This window comes from Oncorhynchus nerka, linkage group LG16 (genome assembly GCF_034236695.1).
Source record: "Oncorhynchus nerka isolate Pitt River linkage group LG16, Oner_Uvic_2.0, whole genome shotgun sequence".
Lineage (NCBI taxonomy): Eukaryota > Metazoa > Chordata > Actinopteri > Salmoniformes > Salmonidae > Oncorhynchus > Oncorhynchus nerka.
Window position 1 is genome coordinate 34,121,911 of NC_088411.1, and position 22,559 is coordinate 34,144,469.

The 22,559-nt window shown below is 40.1% G+C and overlaps 1 protein-coding gene across 1 annotated transcript; it reads right to left on the minus strand.

Moving 5' to 3' along the window:
- Window positions 1-507: 507 nt before the first annotated feature.
- On the minus strand, window positions 508-20,883 carry hcrtr2 (hypocretin (orexin) receptor 2). Its single transcript, XM_029685423.2, has 7 exons — window positions 19,290-20,883; window positions 17,218-17,396; window positions 11,129-11,372; window positions 3,755-3,870; window positions 3,241-3,461; window positions 2,388-2,509; window positions 508-1,175 (listed from the first exon to the last, which is right to left on the minus strand). The coding sequence occupies exons 1-7, from the start codon at window positions 19,504-19,506 to the stop codon at window positions 1,006-1,008; spliced, it is 1,269 nt and encodes a 422-aa protein (XP_029541283.1). The 5' UTR covers window positions 19,507-20,883; the 3' UTR covers window positions 508-1,005.
- Between the last annotated feature and the right edge of the window lie 1,676 nt (window positions 20,884-22,559).

Consider the following 22,559-nt stretch of genomic DNA (forward strand, 5'->3'; position numbering starts at 1 on the left):
AAAGAATAAGAAACACCAATAAGAAATCATCACAACAAACACCCGAGAAGAAATCAAAACAAACAAAAGTGATTGTACAAACTGCTTTTCAAGGGTTCACATCAAATAAGACGTTGTTAATTTTAAAAAATCAGAATTCAATGTCTTGTAGGGTTATTTCATTCTGATTGCTTGTTGGTTGATCCAGCAATGAATTAGAAACAAAGCCGTCTTTATGATGTAAGGTTGTGAGAATTTAACCTTCCACCTTGTCATGAAAACCTCTGTAGATGTATTCATCCGTGGAGATTTTCGAACTTTGGCTGGATTGTTAATATACAATACCATATCTGTAAACATATAACCTGATATTACACATAGAATAGGAAGGTAATAACAATAACAATAAAAAGGAATAAACAACAGCATCAACAACAACAATAATACAAATATTAATAATAGCAATAATTATTATTATTATGAAGTATGAAGTAGTCATCATAAGACATAAGTAAACATCACCACAAATACACACGTAGTACACTATTGTGGCTAATTAACAAACAAATTGTTATTTTGTAATCCATCTTCAGATTTAAGAAGCTTTGATAATAAACGTTGATAGGGTTTAATCTTTGCATTGTGATTCATCCTTCAGTCTGTGCTTTCTGGTGAGGTGTACAACACCATGGGGTGCTAATTCCTGCCTCTGGTGGGATGAGAACCAAAGACTGGAGCCAATAGAACGGTTATCCATCTGTAACAGACACGACTCATTCAAATCACTTCTCTTCCCCTGGGTAGAAGTTCCAGCAGGGGAGGGATTTGCTGTCACACAGGTTGGTGGATATTGAGTGCTTTCAGTCCAGTCAGAGTATGTGGTCTATTCAAGATGTCTGTTATTAAAAGCTTGACGTTTACAATGTGTTCTATTCGTGACCTTTGTATCATGGAGACAGTGAATGCCAGTGTGTCCTGGGTGGCATGGTGCAATTATAAGATCTCCCAGCATGCCCCAGTATAGGATTAAACCACATGGTCAGATATCCGTGAGACATTGTCCATGTTGTTGACTTGAGTGGACAAGGATTTACGGCTGTCGGTGTTTATTCTTCTCCTTAGGCCCTCTGTTTGGTTCTGACATCGGCCAAAAGAGCAACAGGAAAATGCTGCTTTGAATTCCGCTCGAAACTTCCCTGTGGAAAAAAGCTCAACTTTGTTAAACACATAACATTTTAATAATTTAGCAGAAGCTGTTATCCAGAGCGACTTACAGGAGCAATTAGGGTTAAGGGCCTTGCTCTAGGGCACATAGACAGATTTAGTTTTTCTAACCACCAACCTTTTGGTTACTGGCCCAACACTCTTAACCGCTAATCAAACCTCATGGCCCAACACTCTTAACCGCTAATCAAACCTCATGGCCCAATACTCTTAACCGCTAATCAAACCTCATGGCCCAACACTCTTAACCGCTAATCAAACCTCATGGCCCAACACTCTTACATTTACATTTACATTTAAGTCATTTAGCAGACGCTCTTATCCAGAGCGACTTACAAATTGGTGCTTTCACCTTATGACATCCAGTGGAACAGCCACTTTACAATAGTGCATCTAGGTCTTTTAAGGGGGGGAGAAGGATTACTTTATCCTATCCTAGGTATTCCTTAAAGAGGTGGGGTTTCAGGTGTCTCCGGAAGGTGGTGATTGACTCCGCTGTCCTGGCGTCGTGAGGGAGTTTGTTCCACCATTGGGGGGCCAGAGCAGCGAACAGTTTTGACTGGGCTGAGCGGGAACTGTACTTCCTCAGTGGTAGGGAGGCGAGCAGGCCAGAGGTGGATGAACGCAGTGCCCTTGTTTGGGTGTAGGGCCTGATCAGAGCCTGGAGGTAGTGAGGTGCCGTTCCCCTCACAGCTCCGTAGGCAAGCACCATGGTCTTGCCTACGCTAATCTTAACCGCTAATCAAACCTCATGGCCCAACACTCTTAACCGCTAATCAAACCTCATGGCCCAACACTCTTAACCGCTAATCAAACCTCATGGCCCAACACTCTTAACCGCTAATCAAACCTCATGGCCCAACACTCTTAACCGCTAATCAAACCTCATGGGCCAACACTCTTAACCGCTAATCAAACCTCATGGCCCAACACTCTTAACCGCCAATCAAACCTCATGGCCCAATACTCTTAACCACTAATCAAACCTCATATGAAAGGGGTATTCTGTTGAAATTCTACCACTTAAGTATTACGTTTCTTTACCATTAAAATTGATTGAACAAGTTACCCCGGCACATCAAATCCCTCTTCCAAAGCTCCACTCTAGGTGTGTTGTGATATACTATACTGTCCAGCAGATGGGGCAATAAAATCATGAACAAAGCATTTTGAGACAAACTCACCACTTAAAAAGTTATAGATGATTGGATTTGCAGCACTGTTGGCATATATCAGCCAATGTGAGAACGTGAACCAGGCGTATACAGTCTCTCTGCTGTTTGTGTACTTAAACGTCCCAAACACTCTGCAATGACAAGGTAACATCAGTGAGACCTCATCTGTAATGACACCAAGTGTGTTGAAACTGTAAATGGAGCTATAGCTTATTGACAGGTGTTTGCAGGGGGTGGGGGAGTATTAAAGAGATTGTTTAGCCTAATTTCTATTTTACCTAATTCTATGAAGAAATGGCAAGTGATATATTGTCGCTGTCTGATGAAAACCTCGTAACTAAATGTTTTGCCAATTTTCATAATTATTTTACATTTATTGAAAGCAGTAACTCCCCTCAATGTACTCTGAACATTTCATGACTCTACGACCAAGAATATATTCAAAATAGCTTCTGAAGTTTCATAATTGTATATTAATGGGAAATTACGGTCATTCTTTCAAATTCCAGAAAAGCTTCTGTTTTGGGGAAAATAGGTTTTCATCAGACAGCAACGATATGCTCCCTGAGAGACAGACATCACAAATATGTTTGCTTACCGCATTGATATAGATCAGAACATATGTGATCTAGGTATGCTAAATTAATGCTTACAGATTACTACATTTTCAGAATGTGATCACCTTTTTCTGTAAACACAATGTTTACCAGGGACTACTGTGAATGCCAACCGTTATTTGAGTCAAATGACTCATTTCCAAATCGAAACTTCTGACCCATTGAAACATCTCTATGTTGAATCCTAGAGTGTAATGGCTATTGATCCTGAAGACAGAGAGACAGAGCAGCAGAGAGGCTGCTACCTTTTCATTATGTTGAGTACACTGATGGGCAGGTAGCAGAGGGCAAAGACAAAGAGGACCACCATCAGCATGCGGGCTGTCTTCCTGCGGGCCCGGACCTGTTTGATCTCAGCGGACACTGTGCTGGTCCGGACCCTGGCTGACTCCCCAGGACCTGGAGAATAAGTGGAACCCTGGAGGGGCATCCGCTTCCTCTGTAGCACAGATGACGTCCCAGGAATCTGTTTACAGAACCCACAACCCACAGCCGATCACACTGTGGTCTTTGAACAGCTTTTGCTTGACAAGCTCATTAAAACTCAAAACATTCAAAAAGCTCAATGGAATGGATCTGAATAGTGGAGTGCATAATCTGAGAGTGCATTGTCAAATAATTGCAAGGATAATGGACACTGATAAATTGGTGACAGCATGATCTAGAAATAAATGTGGAGAATCAACAAACAGCCAGATTGCTAAGAAACAGTGCAAATGTTGTCTGTTATTGTTCACAAACATGAATTTACATAGATACCTGTTGACACCACAGTTTATGACATATCTGGATGTATGCCAGAACCATCAGACAGAGGGGAGCGAAGTATGTGACGATGAAGAAACAGGTGTGATACACCTTGGGGTAGACATCAGCTGTTGAGAGAATGAAATGTGACTTAGCTCAATTATTGTGACATAGATGTAAATTAGAGGCGCTACCAGAAAAACCACATGATTTCACATGTGAAAAATCACATGATTTCACGTGAAATGTTACATGTTACATCATGTGAAAAAATATGTTTTTGTAAAACCCTTCACATTGTTTCACAGGTTTTCACACGTGTAGTTTCATGTTATCACATGTTGCTTTACATGTTGTCACATTATCTTCACGTAAGATCACAGATCACATGAAAACATGTGTTTTTGGAATACTTCACTTGATCACATGTGAGATGATGTACTTTTTTCATAAGGGTACTATAGGAATTGTGGAGGTAATTGGTCAAATCCAAAGGGGTAACAAACATGTCTACATTTATATACATATTTATCAGTAACATGCATGAGCTTGTAGTTACTGTGCAGGAATTCAAATTGAGTGGCAAGACAGAACTCTCCATCAAAAAGAGACATTTTTTTAAAGGGAATCATCAGATTGTGCTGAATTATGGTTCCTATCACAGAAAGGTTCCGCGGAACAAATAAAACATTCTACACTTTAAGAAATAGCAATTGAATAAGTAGGCAAGTTTCCATTGACCCGGGTTTATTCAACAAACTGTATGTCACAAAAGAAAACATTGCGACATGTGTAATGTAAAAGGCAGTTAAAGGAGAAATGTTCTAAACATTTACTATGTTTATATGTATTCAACAGGGGCGGATTTTTCTTTTGTCAAACTTTCTTTATTGTGACAAACGATTATGGAAACGGTATTTTTCAAATAAATAATGATTGCCAAATATTTTTGAAGGTACGTTGGGCATGTGATGTCATTACATTACTATAAAACTCCACTCCACTCATCATTGAGCCACATTGAGCCTAACTCTAAATGCCTAGTGCTTGCTCCATTTTTTCATCTATAAAAATGATGTTTTTTTTGCAGGACAAGTATTGTCCTGTCTATCAAGAATGAATGAATTGCTTAACTTTGCTTTTCTGGTTGGCTGGATGCAAGTTCCAAGATCCAATTATTTCAGGTCTACAAGTTTCACCATGGCACGGTTGGGCGATATACTGGCACATGAGAATTATTAGAATATTGCAAATATTACTCAATTCTTGCATTCTATCCATGTTAACTTTTGCGGATAACCTAAGACATGAAACAGATAGGTGGGAGCGGGGATACCAATTTACTAATGCACTCTGCCCTACATGGAAAGAGTTAGACATCCCTGATTTAGACAAACTGCTGAGCAAAAATTGCATCCTGGCAATGTAACTGTCCCCATACAACTTAAATTATAACTTTTGCATTTTAGAGATGTGAGTCTTGAGTAATACTGCGTTCACATCCTAGTGAGAACTAAAAAAACATAGAAATGTCCGACTTGCTAACGGGTAGTAGTTATATACGTGATGTGTTCAACAAGTTAGAAAGTCTAACATTTCCGAGTTCTGAATAGCATGCGAACGTGGCATAAGTCTGAGATGCAGGTACTGTACATATACTACATGTGGACACCATCTCATTTCAATATCATGGACGGTAATATGGAGTTGGTCCCCCCATTCAGATATAGCCTCCACTCTTCTGGGAAGACTTTCCACTGGATGTTGGATCATTGCTACGGGGACTTGCTTCCATTCAGCCCTTGCTTTGTGCATGGGGGTATTATCATGCTGAAAAAAGAAAGTGCCTTCCACAAACTGTTGCCTTAAAGTTCGAAGCACATAATGATCTAGAATGTCATTGTATGCTCTAGCGTTAAAATTTCCCTTAACTGGAACTACGGGGCCTAGCCTGAACCATGAAAAACTGCCTCAAACCATTATTCCTCCTCCACCAAACATTACAGTTGGCACTATGCATTCGGGCAGGTAGTGTTCTCCTGGCATCCGCCAAACTCAGATTCATCCATCAGACTGCCAGATGGTGAATCATGATTAATCACTTCAGAGAACGCGTTTCCACTGCTCCAGAGTCCAATGGCGGTGAGCTTTACACCACTCCAGCCGAGGCTTGGCATTGCGCATGGTGATCTTAGGCTTGTGTGTGGCTGCTCAGCCATTGAAACCCATTTCATGAAGCTCCTGACGAACAGTTACTGTGCTGACGTTGCTTCCAGAAGCAGTTTGGAACTCGGTAGTGAGTGTTGCACAGACTATTTTTACACACTACGCGCTTCAGCATTCGACAGTCCCATTCTGTGAGCTTGTGTGGCCTACCACTTCGCGGCTTTGCCGTTGTTGCTCCTAGATGTTTTCACTTCACAATAACAACCCTTCAGTTGACCAGGGCAGCTCTAGCAGGGGAGAAATTTGACAAACTGACTCGTTGGAAAGGTGGCATCCTATGACTGTGCCACGTTGAAAGTCACTGAGCTCTTCAGTAAGGTCATTCTACTGCCAATGTGTGTCTATGGAGATTGTATGGCTGTGTGCTCGATTCTATACACCTTTCATCAATGGATGTGGTTGAAATAGCAGAATCCACTAATACTTTTGCCATGTAGGATCTTAATTTGAGCCAGTTTGCTACAGCACGAAAATATTCCTGCAGCCACAGGAAATGTAAACTATTATATGGATTTTATACAATGGCATTGTTGAATACTCGTTTTTGATTGGCTTGAAGAGCATTCCGAGCATACATTATTTCCCTGTAAAGCATGGAATATCCGCATGGTAGAATTTAATGGCAATAGTTCCTTCTTACATGTTTTATGTTTGACCTGCTTTTGAAAGCAAAAGTCGGATTGAAAACATTATTGACATCGGTGAATTTCATTTTCATAACAGCAAGCTAAGACTGATGGTTTGGTCAGCTAAATTAGCAAATCTATTTGTTTGGTTACCACGGCAACTACTGTTGCTATCTAGTAAACTTCAGTGGATGTTGAGCACTTTTCTTATGGCAAATGAAAACATTTCTAGTGGCAAATGTGTTCAATTATAGCCATGGTATACTGTAAAAGGGACAATCAACCGGGGCTCTATGCGTTCTCTGGAAAAGAATGCCTTCCACGTCGTCCATTGTTTTCCATAGAACGAATATGCCGCTCCCTGATTATCCCTTACATAATGCATGGATATTTTTAAACTTCAAATAACACTACAAGTTTTAAATGTCCGGCATCAAATTAAGATCCTACAGCAAATTAAGATCCTACATCTGTAGATATCAACCTTAAATGTTGAGAGTTTGCATGAGGACACCCCAGTCATAGACTGTTCTCTCTACTACCGCATGGCAAGCGGTACCGGAGTGCCAAGTCTAGGACAAAAAGGCTTCTCAACAGTTTTTATCCCCAAGCCATAAGACTCCCCTTTTTACGCTTCTGCTACTCTCTGTTCATTAAATATGCACAGTCACTTTAATGATACCTACATGTACATACTATCTCAATAAGCCTGACTAACAGGTGTCTGTATATAGCCTTGCTACTCTTTTTTAAAATGTCTTTCTACTGTTGTTTTATTTCTTTATTTGCCCACACACACACACACACACACACACACACACACACACACACACACACACACACACACACACACACACACACATTTTTTTTGGCACCATTGATTAGAGCCTGTAAGTAAGCATTTCACTGTAAGGTTTACACCTGTTGTATTCGGCGCACGTGACAAATAAACGTGGATTTAATTTGACATTCCTGCAAAGGTTTTCCACCCAAAAACGAATTTGAGAGATGGAGAACTTTGATTTCGCTCATTTAATCGATAGCTTTGACACATTCATTTATTTTCTATCCAAACAATTGTGCTGCCAATAGTTGTATGGTTTTCTGTGAGAGAGTATTTGTCTGTAGCAATCAAGAGGCATCCAAGCCTATTTTATCGGAGAACCTGCAAAGTCATCCCTCAATGCATTCCAAGTATTTTTCAACAGTCTGACCCTGAAGTATTCAGTAGGACAGATAAATGGGAGGCTGTTGATGGGAGGACAGCTCATAATAATGAATGGAATGGAAAACCAGATCTTTGATGTGTTCGATATTTTTACATTTATTCCATTCCAGCCATTACTATGAGCCTGTCCTCCCCATTTAAAGTGTTACCATCCACCACGGCCTTAAACATACAGTCTGGTTAGATAGTAGTTTTTCCTATCAAAGGAAGACATTGACTTGTTTTCAATATTGTGTCAACATGGATGTTACATTTGTATAACTCATTGAGTAGAATTCAAAAGGTCCATGTAGAAAACATGTAGGAGGCTGGGATAGAACACTCAACCATGTAGAAAGAACTTGCAAGAGGCCCAAATAGAAAACATATTGTTGCTATGTAATTACATGCTTGACAGTAGATGACGGTACAGTATGAAGCTGAAACCTATGCTTTCTGTTTGCACCTTAGATTTGCACCTTGTTGTGTTCACTTTCAATTATGTAATTAAACACCAATAGTATTTTATCTCTGCCTCCTGCATGTTTTTGTCTGCATGGTTTGAGTGTGAGTACCTTCTCAATTCTACTTAGTTATTCCCTAGTTATCCCCACACTTAGTATATAATTAGAATACTATACAGCAGCGGATTAATGACATTTGGATACTGGTCTCACACAGCTTCAGAATCCCTTCAAGGAAAACCCCACCAACTTTTGGTATTTGTTTCATTAGTCCATTATTGATTTAGTCCCAAAATATTTTTCATGTCAGCAATCAAGTTTTCAAGATACAGTATATAACTTTCAAAATTCAGAAATAAAGCTGGTATGATGCATTTTTCATCGTATGATGCTGCGCTCTTCTGTATTTTGACAGTTATATATCTTGAAAACTTGATTGCTGACATGAAAAACATTTTGGGACGATATGAACATTGGATTAATTAAACAAATACCAATAGATAGTATTTTGGTGGAATTGTCCTTTAAGAGTGATGTCAACACAGCAGACACTACAGTATATAACATTACAGATGTTTTTTTCTAATGCTCCTATGAAATATTGATTCCATCAGAAAAGAACGAGCACATTTGTGTAGCTGGTGTAGTGTAACACAAATTATAAACCGGGTGGTTCGAATGCTGATTGGCTATAAGTCGTGGTATATCAGACCGTATACCACGGGTATGACAACAAAAATTATTATCATTGTTCTAATTACGTTGGTAAACAGTTTATAATAGCAATAAGGCACCTTGGGGGTTTGTGGTATATGGCCAATATACCACGACTAAGGGCTGTATCCAGGCACTCCGCGTTGCGTCATACGAAAGAACAGCCCTTAGCCATAGTATATTGTCCATATACAGTGCCTTGCGAAAGTATTCAGCCCCCTTGAACTTTGCGACCTTTTGCCACATTTCAGGCTTCAAACATAAAGATATAAAACTGTACTTTTTTGTGAAGAATCAACAACAAGTGGGACACAATCATGAAGTGGAACGACATTTATTGGATATTTCAAACTTTTTTAACAAATCAAAAACTGAAAAATTGGGCGTGCAAAATTATTCAGCCCCTTTACTTTCAGTGCAGCAAACTCTCTCCAGAAGTTCAGTGAGGATCTCTGAATGATCCAATGTTGACCTAAATGACTAATGATGATAAATACAATCCACCTGTGTGTAATCAAGTCTCCGTATAAATGCACCTGCACTGTGATAGTCTCAGAGGTCCGTTAAAAGCGCAGAGAGCATCATGAAGAACAAGGAACACACCAGGCAGGTCCGAGATACTGTTGTGAAGAAGTTTAAAGCCGGATTTGGATACAAAAAGATTTCCCAAGCTTTAAACATCCCAAGGAGCACTGTGCAAGCGATAATATTGAAATGGAAGGAGTATCAGACCACTGCAAATCTACCAAGACCTGGCCGTCCCTCTAAACTTTCAGCTCGTACAAGGAGAAGACTGATCAGAGATGCAGCCAAGAGGCCCATGATCACTCTGGATGAACTGCAGAGATCTACAGCTGAGGTGGGAGACTCTGTCCATAGGACAACAATCAGTCGTATATTGCACAAATCTGGCCTTTATGGAAGAGTGACAAGAAGAAAGCCATTTCTTAAAGATATCCATAAAAAGTGTCGTTTAAAGTTTGCCACAAGCCACCTGGGAGACACACCAAACATGTGGAAGAAGGTGCTCTGGTCAGATGAAACCAAAATTTAACTTTTTGGCAACAATGCAAAACGTTATATATGGCGTAAAAGCAACACAGCTCATCACCCTGAACACAACATCCCCACTGTCAAACATGGTGGTGGCAGCATCATGGTTTGGGCCTGCTTTTCTTCAGCAGGGACAGGGAAGATAGTTAAAATTGATGGGAAGATGGATGGAGCCAAATACAGGACCATTCTGGAAGAAAACCTGATGGAGTCTGCAAAAGACCTGAGACTGGGACAGAGATTTGTCTTCCAACAAGACAATGATCCAAAACATAAAGCAAAATCTACAATGGAATGGTTCAAAAATAAACATATCCAGGTGTTAGAATGGCCAAGTCAAAGTCCAGACCTGAATCCAATCGAGAATCTGTGGAAAGAACTGAAAACTGCTGTTCACAAATGCTCTCCATCCAACCTCACTGAGCTCCTTTTGCAAGGAGGAATGGGGAAAAAATTCAGTCTCTCGATGTGCAAAACTGATAGAGACATACCCCAAGCGACTTACAGCTGTAATCGCAGCAGAAGGTGGCGCTACAAAGTATTAACTTAAGGGGGCTGAATAATTTTGCACGCCCAATTTTTCAGTTTTTGATTTGTTAAAAAAGTTTGAAATATCCAATAAATGTCGTTCCACTTCATGATTGTGTCCCACTTGTTGTTGATTCTTCACAAAAAAATACAGTTTTATATCTTTATGTTTGAAGACAGAAATGTGGCAAAAGGTCGCAAAGTTCAAGGGGGCCGAATACTTTCACAAGGCACTGTACCACACCCCCTCCAAACGTATTGCTTAATTATTCCCCATCTGACAACATCTCCGGGGGTTTAGTCACAAGAACTGAAATATGCCTGTCGCCTTTGGTCCAGACCTTGGTTCAAACAGTGACTGTTTACTAGAGGCTGTCTGGAATGCTAAATGGCTTAATACTTAATATTTTTGGGACTACTCCAGTGGAGTACTCAATTGTTTCAGGCATTCTCAATCAAGCTCAATCCAGCAGAGTTAGAGTATTAGAAATTGGTCTGGTCTGGGGTAACAGTGCCTTGGCGAGTTCCTGTGGCATTGAGAGGAGGGATTTTGTGGATGCCCGCCTACCTCCCCAGCGCTCTTCACACACAGTGAAAAGGCTGGTTTTGTTGGTGAGCTCAGGGAGCAGGCTGCTGCACTCCATCACGATGGCCTGGGGGATCATGATGATACAGGAAACCCCCCAGATGAGGAGGATACTCTTGCGGGCACGCCTGGCCGTGCTTTTGAACATCAGCGGGTGGCAGATTGCGTACCAGCGGTCGAGAGCAATGCAGCTCAGAGTCAAGACTGACACAGATACGGAGATTGTCTGGGAGATTGAAAAAGAGGATGTGCAGTTAATTAAAGCACAAAGTGAAACAGTACAAAAAGTACTACACTTAATATATACCCGCTGAGAGAAAATCTGTGATTTCCCTTGGGCAAACAAAATAATACTTTCTCTTCATTATTGTGAAGAAGAGAAGAAGAAAATGACTGTTCTGTTTCTCTATTTTCGAATTTAAAAGGCTTCTCAATATGAATATGAAAAAGGATAGCACTTCTTCCCCGTGTCACTGCCAGCAGAAAAACATTGATGGACAGGGAAAATTGGCTGATCTAGACGTTGACAGGGGCAACCGTTTTCTCCCAGGATGATTAAACCCAACCTCCCCCAAGGCATCAACTATTTATATGGACTAATTAGAATTGGTATGATGTGAAGCAGAATGGTAAGACAACCCTTAGAGACCACAATGTTGATCTGCCATTCGTTCGGCGCAGTGTTTTTTTAGGGGCCACCCACTGGGGGACGTCTGACTGCTGTCATTTTCACACGATTCTGTAGAATGTAGAATCGACTTGCACTTGGTTTGAAAATGACGGCCGGCACTCTGTTCAGAGGTGCTAAGTACTCTCAGCCTTTGTTAGAAGCGCAGAGATAATTGACTGTCGGTATTATAATTATATATTATATATATATATATATGTATAGTACATATGATGAAGTCTGACTAACTACCATAGCCAAAGGATGATTACAATATAAAAACATTTATATTATGAATCTGAGTTTACACAATACAGACAACAACAAAAGAAATCGGCATTACTGTTGATATGGCGAAATACTGTCAAATTATGGGGGCCCTAGTCTATATTCAACAGGTCTATACTCCCTTAACAGTCAACATTCTCATCATTTTTATTTTATTTGACTAGGTAAGTCATGTAAGAACAAATTCTTATTTACAATGAAAATAAAATAACCGTCACAACCGTTTTTGTTTTTTGTGGAGCGAACAGCTAACTAGACGTGACGACCGGGCATTCGTGCGGTTGAGTTTGTTTCTACGGTATTGATGCAATACTTTCCATGGTAATTTAGAATGTTCATTCAAATGATGTTAACTGATGTGGCACATGCAATCAAATTAAATTCTTTGTAATGTCAGTTGAGTTGAATCAACAAATCACAGCGTTCATCACTAGTTATCACAGCCACACAGTCATAAACCCTGCCTATTTCTTCAATTTATCTTCTTAAAATGTATGCTACATTTTAGCAGATGCACTTATCCAGAGCAACCTACAGTAGTGAGTGCATACATTTTTGTACTGCTCCCCCATGGGAATTAAACCTACAACCCTGAGTATGGAAGCGCAATGCTCTCCCAAATGAGCCAGCCACACAAAACCTAACCGTCTCCTTAACCTCACTGTTAACCTTATGCCTATCCCTAACCTTAAATGAAGACCAACCCAACGGCCAACAGTCCACCCATTATGCCATCATTGACTTGAATGGGGACGCCCGTTATATTCAGTCTATTTCTATGGCAGCACATGCGGACAGGAGCGGAGGAGAGGAGAAAATGTGCATTTAAAAAAATTAAATGTATTTTGGTTGTTATGTTTTTAGCTATTCAAACGGTTATGAAGTGACTCCGGTCATTCGGCTGACGAACAACCGTCATCCCAAATTCCATGACCCTCACAGCCCCAAATGTTGCTATTTACTCATCACAGTGATATGAATCTACCAGCCATTTTCTGTTATCCTTGTCTCCTCTGTCGGTTTAGAGTGATTTATGATTATATTAACCATCATTTGGCAACTTCATATTAATAAAAAGAAAGACATCACAAATGTGGAAATGATATGGGGCTTGTGTATTCTTTAAAGTCGTTTTAGATTGTGTCATATAGCTGGATCTGCAAAACAAACAGCCTGGGCTTTTTACATTTCAGACTAGCTTATCCAGAGCGACTTACAGAAATAGTAAGTGCATACAGCTTAATGGTTCTTTCATACTGGTCCCCTGCGGGAATCAAACCCAAAACCCTGGCACTGCGAGCACTATGCTCTACCAAATGAGCTACACAGGACTGTTCTTGACATTAGACTACATTTGATGGTTTAAAACAGCTGACACACTTTGATCTTAGAGTGTTATGTTATTTTCATATCTGCAGCCATCACTCAAATATCAATTAGAGCCTGTAGACAGTAGAGGAGCTGTGAGAATTACAATTGAGGCCATCTGATTGACGATGGGGGACATTTTCAGCTCTCTCATTAACATCCTATAGCCAATGGACACATCAAATTGGCCCTACAGCTGCTACAGCTATTCCAATTTACCTCAGACATGCTTCACACAGCCATTAGGAGAAGCAGGATGTCCACACAGCGTTGTAGGAAATAATGGAGTAACTAATGAAATGTCAACGAAGTTTGTGCAGCAGTTACAGATTACCTTCCTTGGGAAAGCACTTTTGACACACTGCAAGTAGGCCAGGGGAGAAAACCAGTTTAAAATTCTGCTTCTTCAGCTCATCAGGTAAAGGTTTTATAAATGGTTTTAATGGATCTCTTGATGGGGTGAGGTAGACCACCAGCTGCCTCTCCTCTGTTGGTAATTGTAGTCCTCTCAGCACTGTCTTTCAGGCAGACATGAATGATAACACAGTAATTCAGTCCAGGACCTTACTGATAGGGTTCCAGGTGTTTGTCTGTGGGTTTTGGATACAGTCCAGTGTTAAGGAAATCCAAAGATCAGCTAACCTGATAAACCCTTTCTCAATCTCCTGACCACCTATTGTATTTGTCAACAGGCAGCATTGCAAAAAATGTAAGGGCACTATCCACTGTATTTGTCCCCAGCATGAATGCAAAATAATATGAGTCAGAAATGTATTGAGAGGCTGTCTTTAGATCATTTCAATGTTATTTTCTCAACGGTTAGGCAATCAGATGTTTTTTCAAAAGGCAAATTGATAAAGTATGCCCCCATTTAACATGAAAATAAACTGAGACTGAAGAAAGGTCATTTTGTTTAGACTTTAGAGCTTTTCATAAAGCTGTAAAAAAAAAACTAACATTTTAGACAATATTCTCATGTCCTTGGACTATCCAGAATCTAACATTCATTCATTTTTTCTCTGTATTCGGAATGGTGCAGTGCCAGAATGTCAGTGCCCCGTGCAGTGTTTGGCTGGGAACATACCTCAGTCCAGGGATGGAATATGTCAATGTACTCATAATTCTCCTGAAATGATGAATGGTGAATTGAGAAGATTGGAAAACTGCTATTTTTTTTATTTATTAAACTGCATGCCAGGCTAGCTAATGCTATAGCAGCCAATTGGATTCCTTGAAAATGCATTGGGGTGAGTAGTTAACAGAAGTGTTGTGGAATCCAATGGGTTGCTTTCATAGCCATGGAAAGTAGGGGTGCTGAGGGTGCTGCAGTACCCCTGAAAAATCTATGCAAAACAAAATAATAATATTTGTTTTTTTTAATTACAAACATTTATTCACAAAAGTAGTGCACTGGGCCTTAACTAGTCCTGTATTAGCAGAATGATATAAATTATTAAATCATATAATAATCTGACATACCCAAATCGAACTGCCTGTAGCTCAGGACCTGATGCAAGGATATGCATATTCTTGATACCATTTGAAAGGAAACACTTTCAGGTTTTTGGAAATGTGAAATTAATGTAGGAGAATATAACCATTAGATCTGGTAACAGATAACACAAACAAAAAAAACATGTGTTTTCTAAAAAACAATTGATCCATCATCTTTGAAATGCAAGAGAAAGGCCATAACACAATATTGCAGTTAGGTGCAATTTAGATTTTGGCCACTAGAGTGCAGCAGTGTGTGTGCAAAGTTTCAGATTGATCCAGTGAAACATTGCCATACCGGCCAATATTTTGAATCAAGTCTGCCCAAATGTGCCGAATTGGTCAATTGATACATAACTAATTGGTCAAAGTGCATAACTATAGAGAAAATACAAAAAATGATATGGTAATACAACATAAGTTTACACACTCCCAGGAATGTCATACTTGACAGATCATTAGCTTATAACTTTCACATATCTAGATGGCCGGGCGGGGTGGGTGTGGAACCAGAGACAGCAGGGGTTCAAAACTGTAGAACACAGTTCCTACATTTTAATATAAAAATGGATTTTATCAAACAAAACTATGCTACATTTTTATCTCTGAGACCCTCAGGATGACAAATCAGAGCAAGTCTACTGAACGTTAGCTCAACTGTCCCAGTGTAGGGACACCTCTCCCATAGAGGTTTTAATAAAAGAATAGCAGTATTTCAATCTTAATGTATCATTTTGGGTAATGGGATAATTAGGTGTACAGCACCTTATCTCGCGTCGGCTCCGCGGTGTCCTTATCATGGCAGCCTGCCATTCAGACCATACAGGGAAGATGTAATTACAGTGGCCGTAAGGTCTGAATCTTTAGGCTAATCCTCTGACACACAGATTGGCTTGGGATTCTGCCCCATATGACTGAGTGGAGGTTCCATCACACTTGATCAAAAGAGAATTATGATGTTGATCCATTGAAGGCTAAGCCCATGGCAGTTGAGCTGGGAAAGCAAAATACTTTCACGTGGCACAAGCATCACCATGGGGTCCCTTCAAAGGTGTTTCAAAGAATACTGTTCAGTACCCTGGAGTTCCGTACCAACTATCAAGCTTGAAGTTGCAAGCGGTATGAGTACCGGAGCGCTAAGTCTGGGACCAGAGGCTCCTTGACAGCTTCCATAAGACTGCTGAGCAGTTCATCAGATGGCTACCCTGACTATTTGCATTGACCCCCTTTTGCATTGACATTCTTGCACTGGCTCTATGCACACTCACTTGACTTTACCCACACATACTACACTGACACTCCAAAACACACACACACACACACACACACACACACACACACACACACACACACACACACACACACACACACACACACACACACACACACACAACTTCAACATTTCAACATCATCAAATCACCTATGCTTAGTCTAATACAGTGACAACTAAAAGATACAAAAAAACAATTTAGTCCCATCAACTTAAGCTAAATATGATGTCGCTGTCCATGGTCTGATTTGTGTGTATGTGTGCGTTCCTGCAAGTAGAAAAAACATGTTGACTCACCCTACTTGCAGAGAAACGCCAATGCCATCCTTTTCTCTTTCATGTTGATGAAATGGTCTATGACTCTCTCATACAGTACACACTTTTATTTTGTGTTGTCCTACAGTACATACGCTCACACACACAAAACACACACACATTTATATTGATGCCACACACTCACACAATGGCACACATTCACACTCTTCACATACACTGCTGCTACTCTGTTTATTGATGTATCCTGATTGCCTAGTCACTTTTGCCCGTACCTACCTACATATTACCTCAATTACCTCAACTACCTCGTACCCCTGCACATTGACTCAGTAACAGAACTCCTTGTATATAGTCTCTTTATTGTTATTTTATTGTGTTACTATTTCCTCTTTTTTTTTGCTAATCTTTTCTTACTTTTTACCTCTGTGTTGTTGGTAAAGGGCTCGTAACTAAGCTTTTCACAGTAAAGTCTACACATTTTGCAGTTCTGTGTAACTCAATTAGTAGAGCATTGTGCTTACAACGCCAGGGTTGTGAGTTTGATTCCTGCAGTGGACCAGTACAAAAATGTATGCAGTCATCTGAATAAGAGCATCTTTTAAAATGTAAATGTATTTAGCATATGTGACAAATGAAATATTATTTGATTTGAATATAAAGTGGAAGTTGGGAAATGTGAAAATAAAAACGTTGGGACATCGTCTTACCTGTAAGTAAGGCAGTATTTTACAAAGAGTGTTTCCAAAGAACCATGTTTCTGTAATGTCTACCACAAGACTTGCCGGGAGACAGGTGATGGTGACCAGGACATCAGCAAAGGAGAGATTCACAATGAAACAGTTGGTCACTGTGCGCATGTGATGGTTTTTCCACACTGCAAAACAAACTGACAACAAGACACAACCAAGGACTGCTGCTGTTAGGAATACAGGGAGACATCGATGACTTTAATTGGTTTAAATCAAATGCAATACAACACACAGCACACACCTGAATAACAGAACCTGAATAACACCTGAATAGCAGCACCTGAATAACAACTATCAATTGCATAATCAATATGAAGGTATTACAAATTAACCAGTTGTCCTGTTATGTCACTTAAATGTCAGTTGGTGATTATGAAAAGGGCAGTCAAACAAAAACGTATAATAGTGACTAATTTAATTTACAATAAGCCTACATCTGTAACAAGACTGTCATAAACAAATGTCTTATTTACTGCAAAATAATGTGGAAGGTAAAAATAAGGGATATGAATACAGTAAACATAGCCTACTCTCAGTATCCACAGGGTATGACATCAAGACAGGTTTAAAAAACTCAGGAGAGTTAAACATATTGAACAGGTTTCTCGTTTTCAAAGGTTCCCCAGCCTGCAGTGAACCATTCCATTCTCCAACGCTGCTCTTCAAAAAGCACAGAACGCTCTGCCTGCCTTAAATACACCATGTACCCTCACTACAGACACATGTATTATAATTGGCAAATAAACCAGTCTCGTTCACAAACAGCTCATGAAGAATGAGTAAAATCGTGCCCTAAACTTTGGGTAAGGGCTGTTGAACACTGCCTTTCAGTCCAATGTGCACGATTTTACTCATTCTTCATGAGCTGTTTGTGAATGAGACTGGTTTATTTGCCAATTATAATACATGTGTTTCAGTCCAAAACAAAATGTCTTGCTCTATTTTGTATTTAACTAGGCAAGTTAGATAAGAACAAATTCTTAACTACAATGACAGCCTACACCGGCCAAACCCAGACAAGACTGGGCCAATTGTGCGCCACCCTATGGAATCCCAATCACATGTGATAGTCTGGATTCGAACCAGCATTGAGACGCAGTGCCTTAGACCGCTGCGCCAATCGGGAGCCCGATCAACGCAAGCGAACAGCACAGGCATAGTAACAAGAGAAACTGCACACAGAGAAAATGAGACGGATTGTCAGCTACTTGAAAACATTGTCAAATTATGCCAGTATTGTCAGCACCGAAAACATTATTTAGAATCAATTAAGACATTTAATTAAGACCATTAACAATACTTTAATTAGCAAATAGTTGCACAATAGCAGTTATTAAGGGCTAGATTCAATTGTATTCAAATATGCCATGTCTTTATAAGATACTGCCGAGAATCGTATTCTGAAAACTGGAAGCATCTACTTGTAAAGGGACTATGTTAATGCAGTATACTTGATTTATTCCACAGGCATCTTATTCTGAACTAGAAGCATGGGCCTAATAAGGATGCTCCAAAAATATTTTATTAACAATTTCTATTACGCACTCAACTATATTTGTCAAGAGTTATTAACAGCTAAAACAGAAAACGACCGTTTAAAGAGAATGCCTGGTACAGCACTTTGATTCCGGTGTATCACTTTACAGGTCGCATGGCTTATCATTTTCCCTGTCGAGTGTCGCATACACATCCAAACAAGACAGATGCCCATGCATGTCCGCGCTCGGGATAACGTATTTATTTTGCGCCTCCCAGATCCATTCGATTGTCAGTAACCTCTTGTTTAGAAGGTAGTCTACTGATACTGAATTAGTGAACACCAAATTAATATAATAATAATATATGTAATACATAGCCTACATTCGACTCACCAGTAACCTAACTTCTATAAAACTACCATCATGTTCAATGAAGCCCAGATAACTTTGAGGACTTGATCTAATGCCATGCACTTTAAAATGAGGATGACATTTTAGAATGATACTGGCTCAATTAATCCAACCTACGCAAAAACCTTTACCAAAACTTACCTAGTGTGTTTCCAATGAGAGAAACAAAAAAAACAATTATGTATCCTACAATAAGAACCCATTCATATTGCTTAGGATGCAAATATTCCCTCCAAATATACTTCAGAAGTTCATCATCGTCATCGATGCTAGAGTATGGGTGTAATTCCGTGGTGCAAGGCTCATGCGAAGGGGGTGAACATTCTCCACAATCCGAATTCACTGTGATCCCCGACATCCTTCAATAGTTGGAAATGTTTACGGTCTTTTTAGTGTCCATTCAGCGCGCCTGGAACGAGCAACAGACTACCAGATTTAACGTCTGCTAATAGAATGGCTATGCACCAGATCTGAATCGCTTTGGCATCGTCAACGTGACCATCTCTCCAAAGCAGGGATCATGCAAGGCAAGGAGCACGCAGGGCAAGAAACCAATCAGAAAACTCCTTGTTGACAAAAAAAGAGGGGGAGGGTTAATTCCACAAATATCAGAAGCCCTGTCATAAAACACAAATATCAGAAGCCCTGTCATAAAACACAAATATCAGAAGCCCTGTCATAAAACACAAATATCAAAAGCCCTGTCATAAAACACAAATATCAGAAGCCCTGTCATAAAACACAAATATCAGAAGCCCTGTCATAAAACACAAATATCAGAAGCCCTGTCATAAAACACAAATATCAGAAGCCCTGTCATAAAACACAAATATCAGAAGCCCTGTCATAAAACACAAATGATTGCATGAGGAATCGAGGAGACCAGATTCGATAACTTCATCAAATAAATATTTTTAATAGAAAGATGTGATATACAAATGTGTAACAATCAACTGAAAAAGGTCTTAGCGGAGGGTCCTGATCGTTACCTTATTGAAGCAAAGTAAGACCAGAGTTGAAGTCAGATCTTTGTCTTGGGAAAAAGTTTGAAAAATTCACCAGAAAGCAGAAGTGGACAATTAACCACTCTGACAGGGATGTCTATCACATTAGTTTATAAACCAATATAAATATAGTGCAGGGGTAGATCACCCTGTTCCCAAAGTGCCACAGATAATGGAGGATTTTGTCCCAACTCGGCACCACACCAGACCAACTGAGCTAATTGATCAGTCACACCTGGTCTTCCATGTTGGTTAAAACAAAAACATGAATTCAGGAGTAGGGTTGCCTGGCCTTGGACAAGTGGTTCCCTACACATTTAATTCACTGGTACGCAACAGCATATTGATGGCATTGTCTGACAGCATGTTGTTTCCAAGTTGGGGATTTTCCATTATATTGAAAGATAATGGGCCAGGACCGAGTTTGGGAAACCCTGAGCTAGCTGTTCATTAATCACAAAAATTGTCCAGGACCGAGTTTGGGAAACCCTGAGCTAGCTGTTCATTAATCACAAAAATTGTCTACAGCGGTTAATTGGGGTCACATACCCTAGCGGTTTGACATTGGTTTGGCACCTATCATTAAACTTGGCCATAGCCTCATGCACTCCTCCATGTTTACTGGCGGTGAGGGACTGGCACGCCCTCTTAAAAGCCTCTGAGCACTTCAATTCGATGCTGAGGTGCTCTAAAGGAAGAGCATCCTGTGCTTAAAACTGTATCTTCCTGTTTTCATAGTTTGTGTGTGAGTTCAACCCAGTATCACAGATTATTGTGAAATAGACACGACTGCATTATGAAGAAAGAAAGAAAAATCATACACAAGAATAGTGTACTTTTTCTTGTGGCTGTCACGAATTTTCGAATAAGTAATGAATGTTTATTTCCCAATAAGCTGTGATAGTTTTGGTGAGTTCTGGTGGGCCTTCGTGCTTCAGCAAACAAAATAAAAGGAGGGGTGCTTGACAACAATGATAACTAGAAAAGGAAGTTTCAGTAGAAACTTTGTGTGCTTGCTTAGCTGCCTGAAAGTAATATTGTTAATGGTAGTGGAAGAAGTTTACACAGTGAAATAGTTAGGCCTATATCTTTCAGTAAAACCAATACCTTTAAATGCTTACAGTTTAAAATGTATAGCCTTTGCCTCCTTTGATTTGCTGAGGGAAACCTATAATCTTCCCAGAAATAACTTTTGCAGATACAGATCAACTCAAATGTTATTGGTCACATACACATGGTTAGCAGATGTCATTGGTCACATACACACGGTTAGCAGATGTCATTGGTCACATACACACGGTTAGCAGATGTCATTGCGAGAGTAGCGAAATGCTTGTGCTTCTAGTTCTGACAGTGCAGTAATATCTAACAAGTAATCTAACAATTCCACAACAACTACCTAATTACACACAAATCTAAGTAAAGGGATGGAATAAGAATATATACATATAAAATATATGGATGAGCGATGACCGAGCGGCATAGGCAAGCTGCATTAGATGGCATAAAAATACAGTATATACATATAGGATGAGTAATGCAAGATATGTAAACATTATTAAAGTGGCATTATTAAAGTGGCTAGTGATCTAGGCCCACCTGGAAGAGAGACAGAGTGACGCAGTAGAGAATCAGGGGAGATGCCGCCGACAGAGATGGTCGCCTCGCTTCGAGTTCTTAGGAAACTATGCAGTATTTTGTTTTTTCTGTATTATTTCTTACGGGGCGGCTAGTGGTTAGAGCGTTAGACTAGTAACCGAAAGGTTGCAAGTTCGAATCCCCGAGCTGACAAGGCACAAATCTGTCGTTCTGCCCCTGAACAGGCAGTTAACCCTCTGTTCCTAGGCCGTCATTGAAAATAAGAATTTGTTCTTAACTGACTTGCCTAGTAAAATAAAGGTAAAATGAATAAAAATTACATTGTTACCCCATTAAAGTTTTAAAAGTTTTTTAAATGAAGTTTTATTACATACAGCCGGGAAGAACGATTGGCTGTAAGAGCAATGTCAACTTACCAACATTACGACTAGGAATACGACTTTCCCGAAACAGATCCTCTGTTCGGGCCATCACCCAGGACAATGGATCTAATTCCAGTAGTCGACCCAAAACAAGGGCGCCACAGACGGGGCAGACAAAGTGGCCTCCTGGTCAGGCTCTGTAGACGTGCACATCGCCCACCGCTCCCGAGTATACTACCAGCCAATGTCCAGTCTCTTGACAAGAGGGTAGACAAAATTTGAGCAAGGGTTGCCTTCCAGAGAGGCATCAGAGATTGTAACATTCTCTGTTTCATGGAAACATGGCTCTCTCGGGATATGTTGTCGGAATCGGTTCAGCCACCGGGCATCTCCATGCATAGCGCCAACAGAGATAAACACCTCTCTGGGAAGAGGAAGGACGGAGG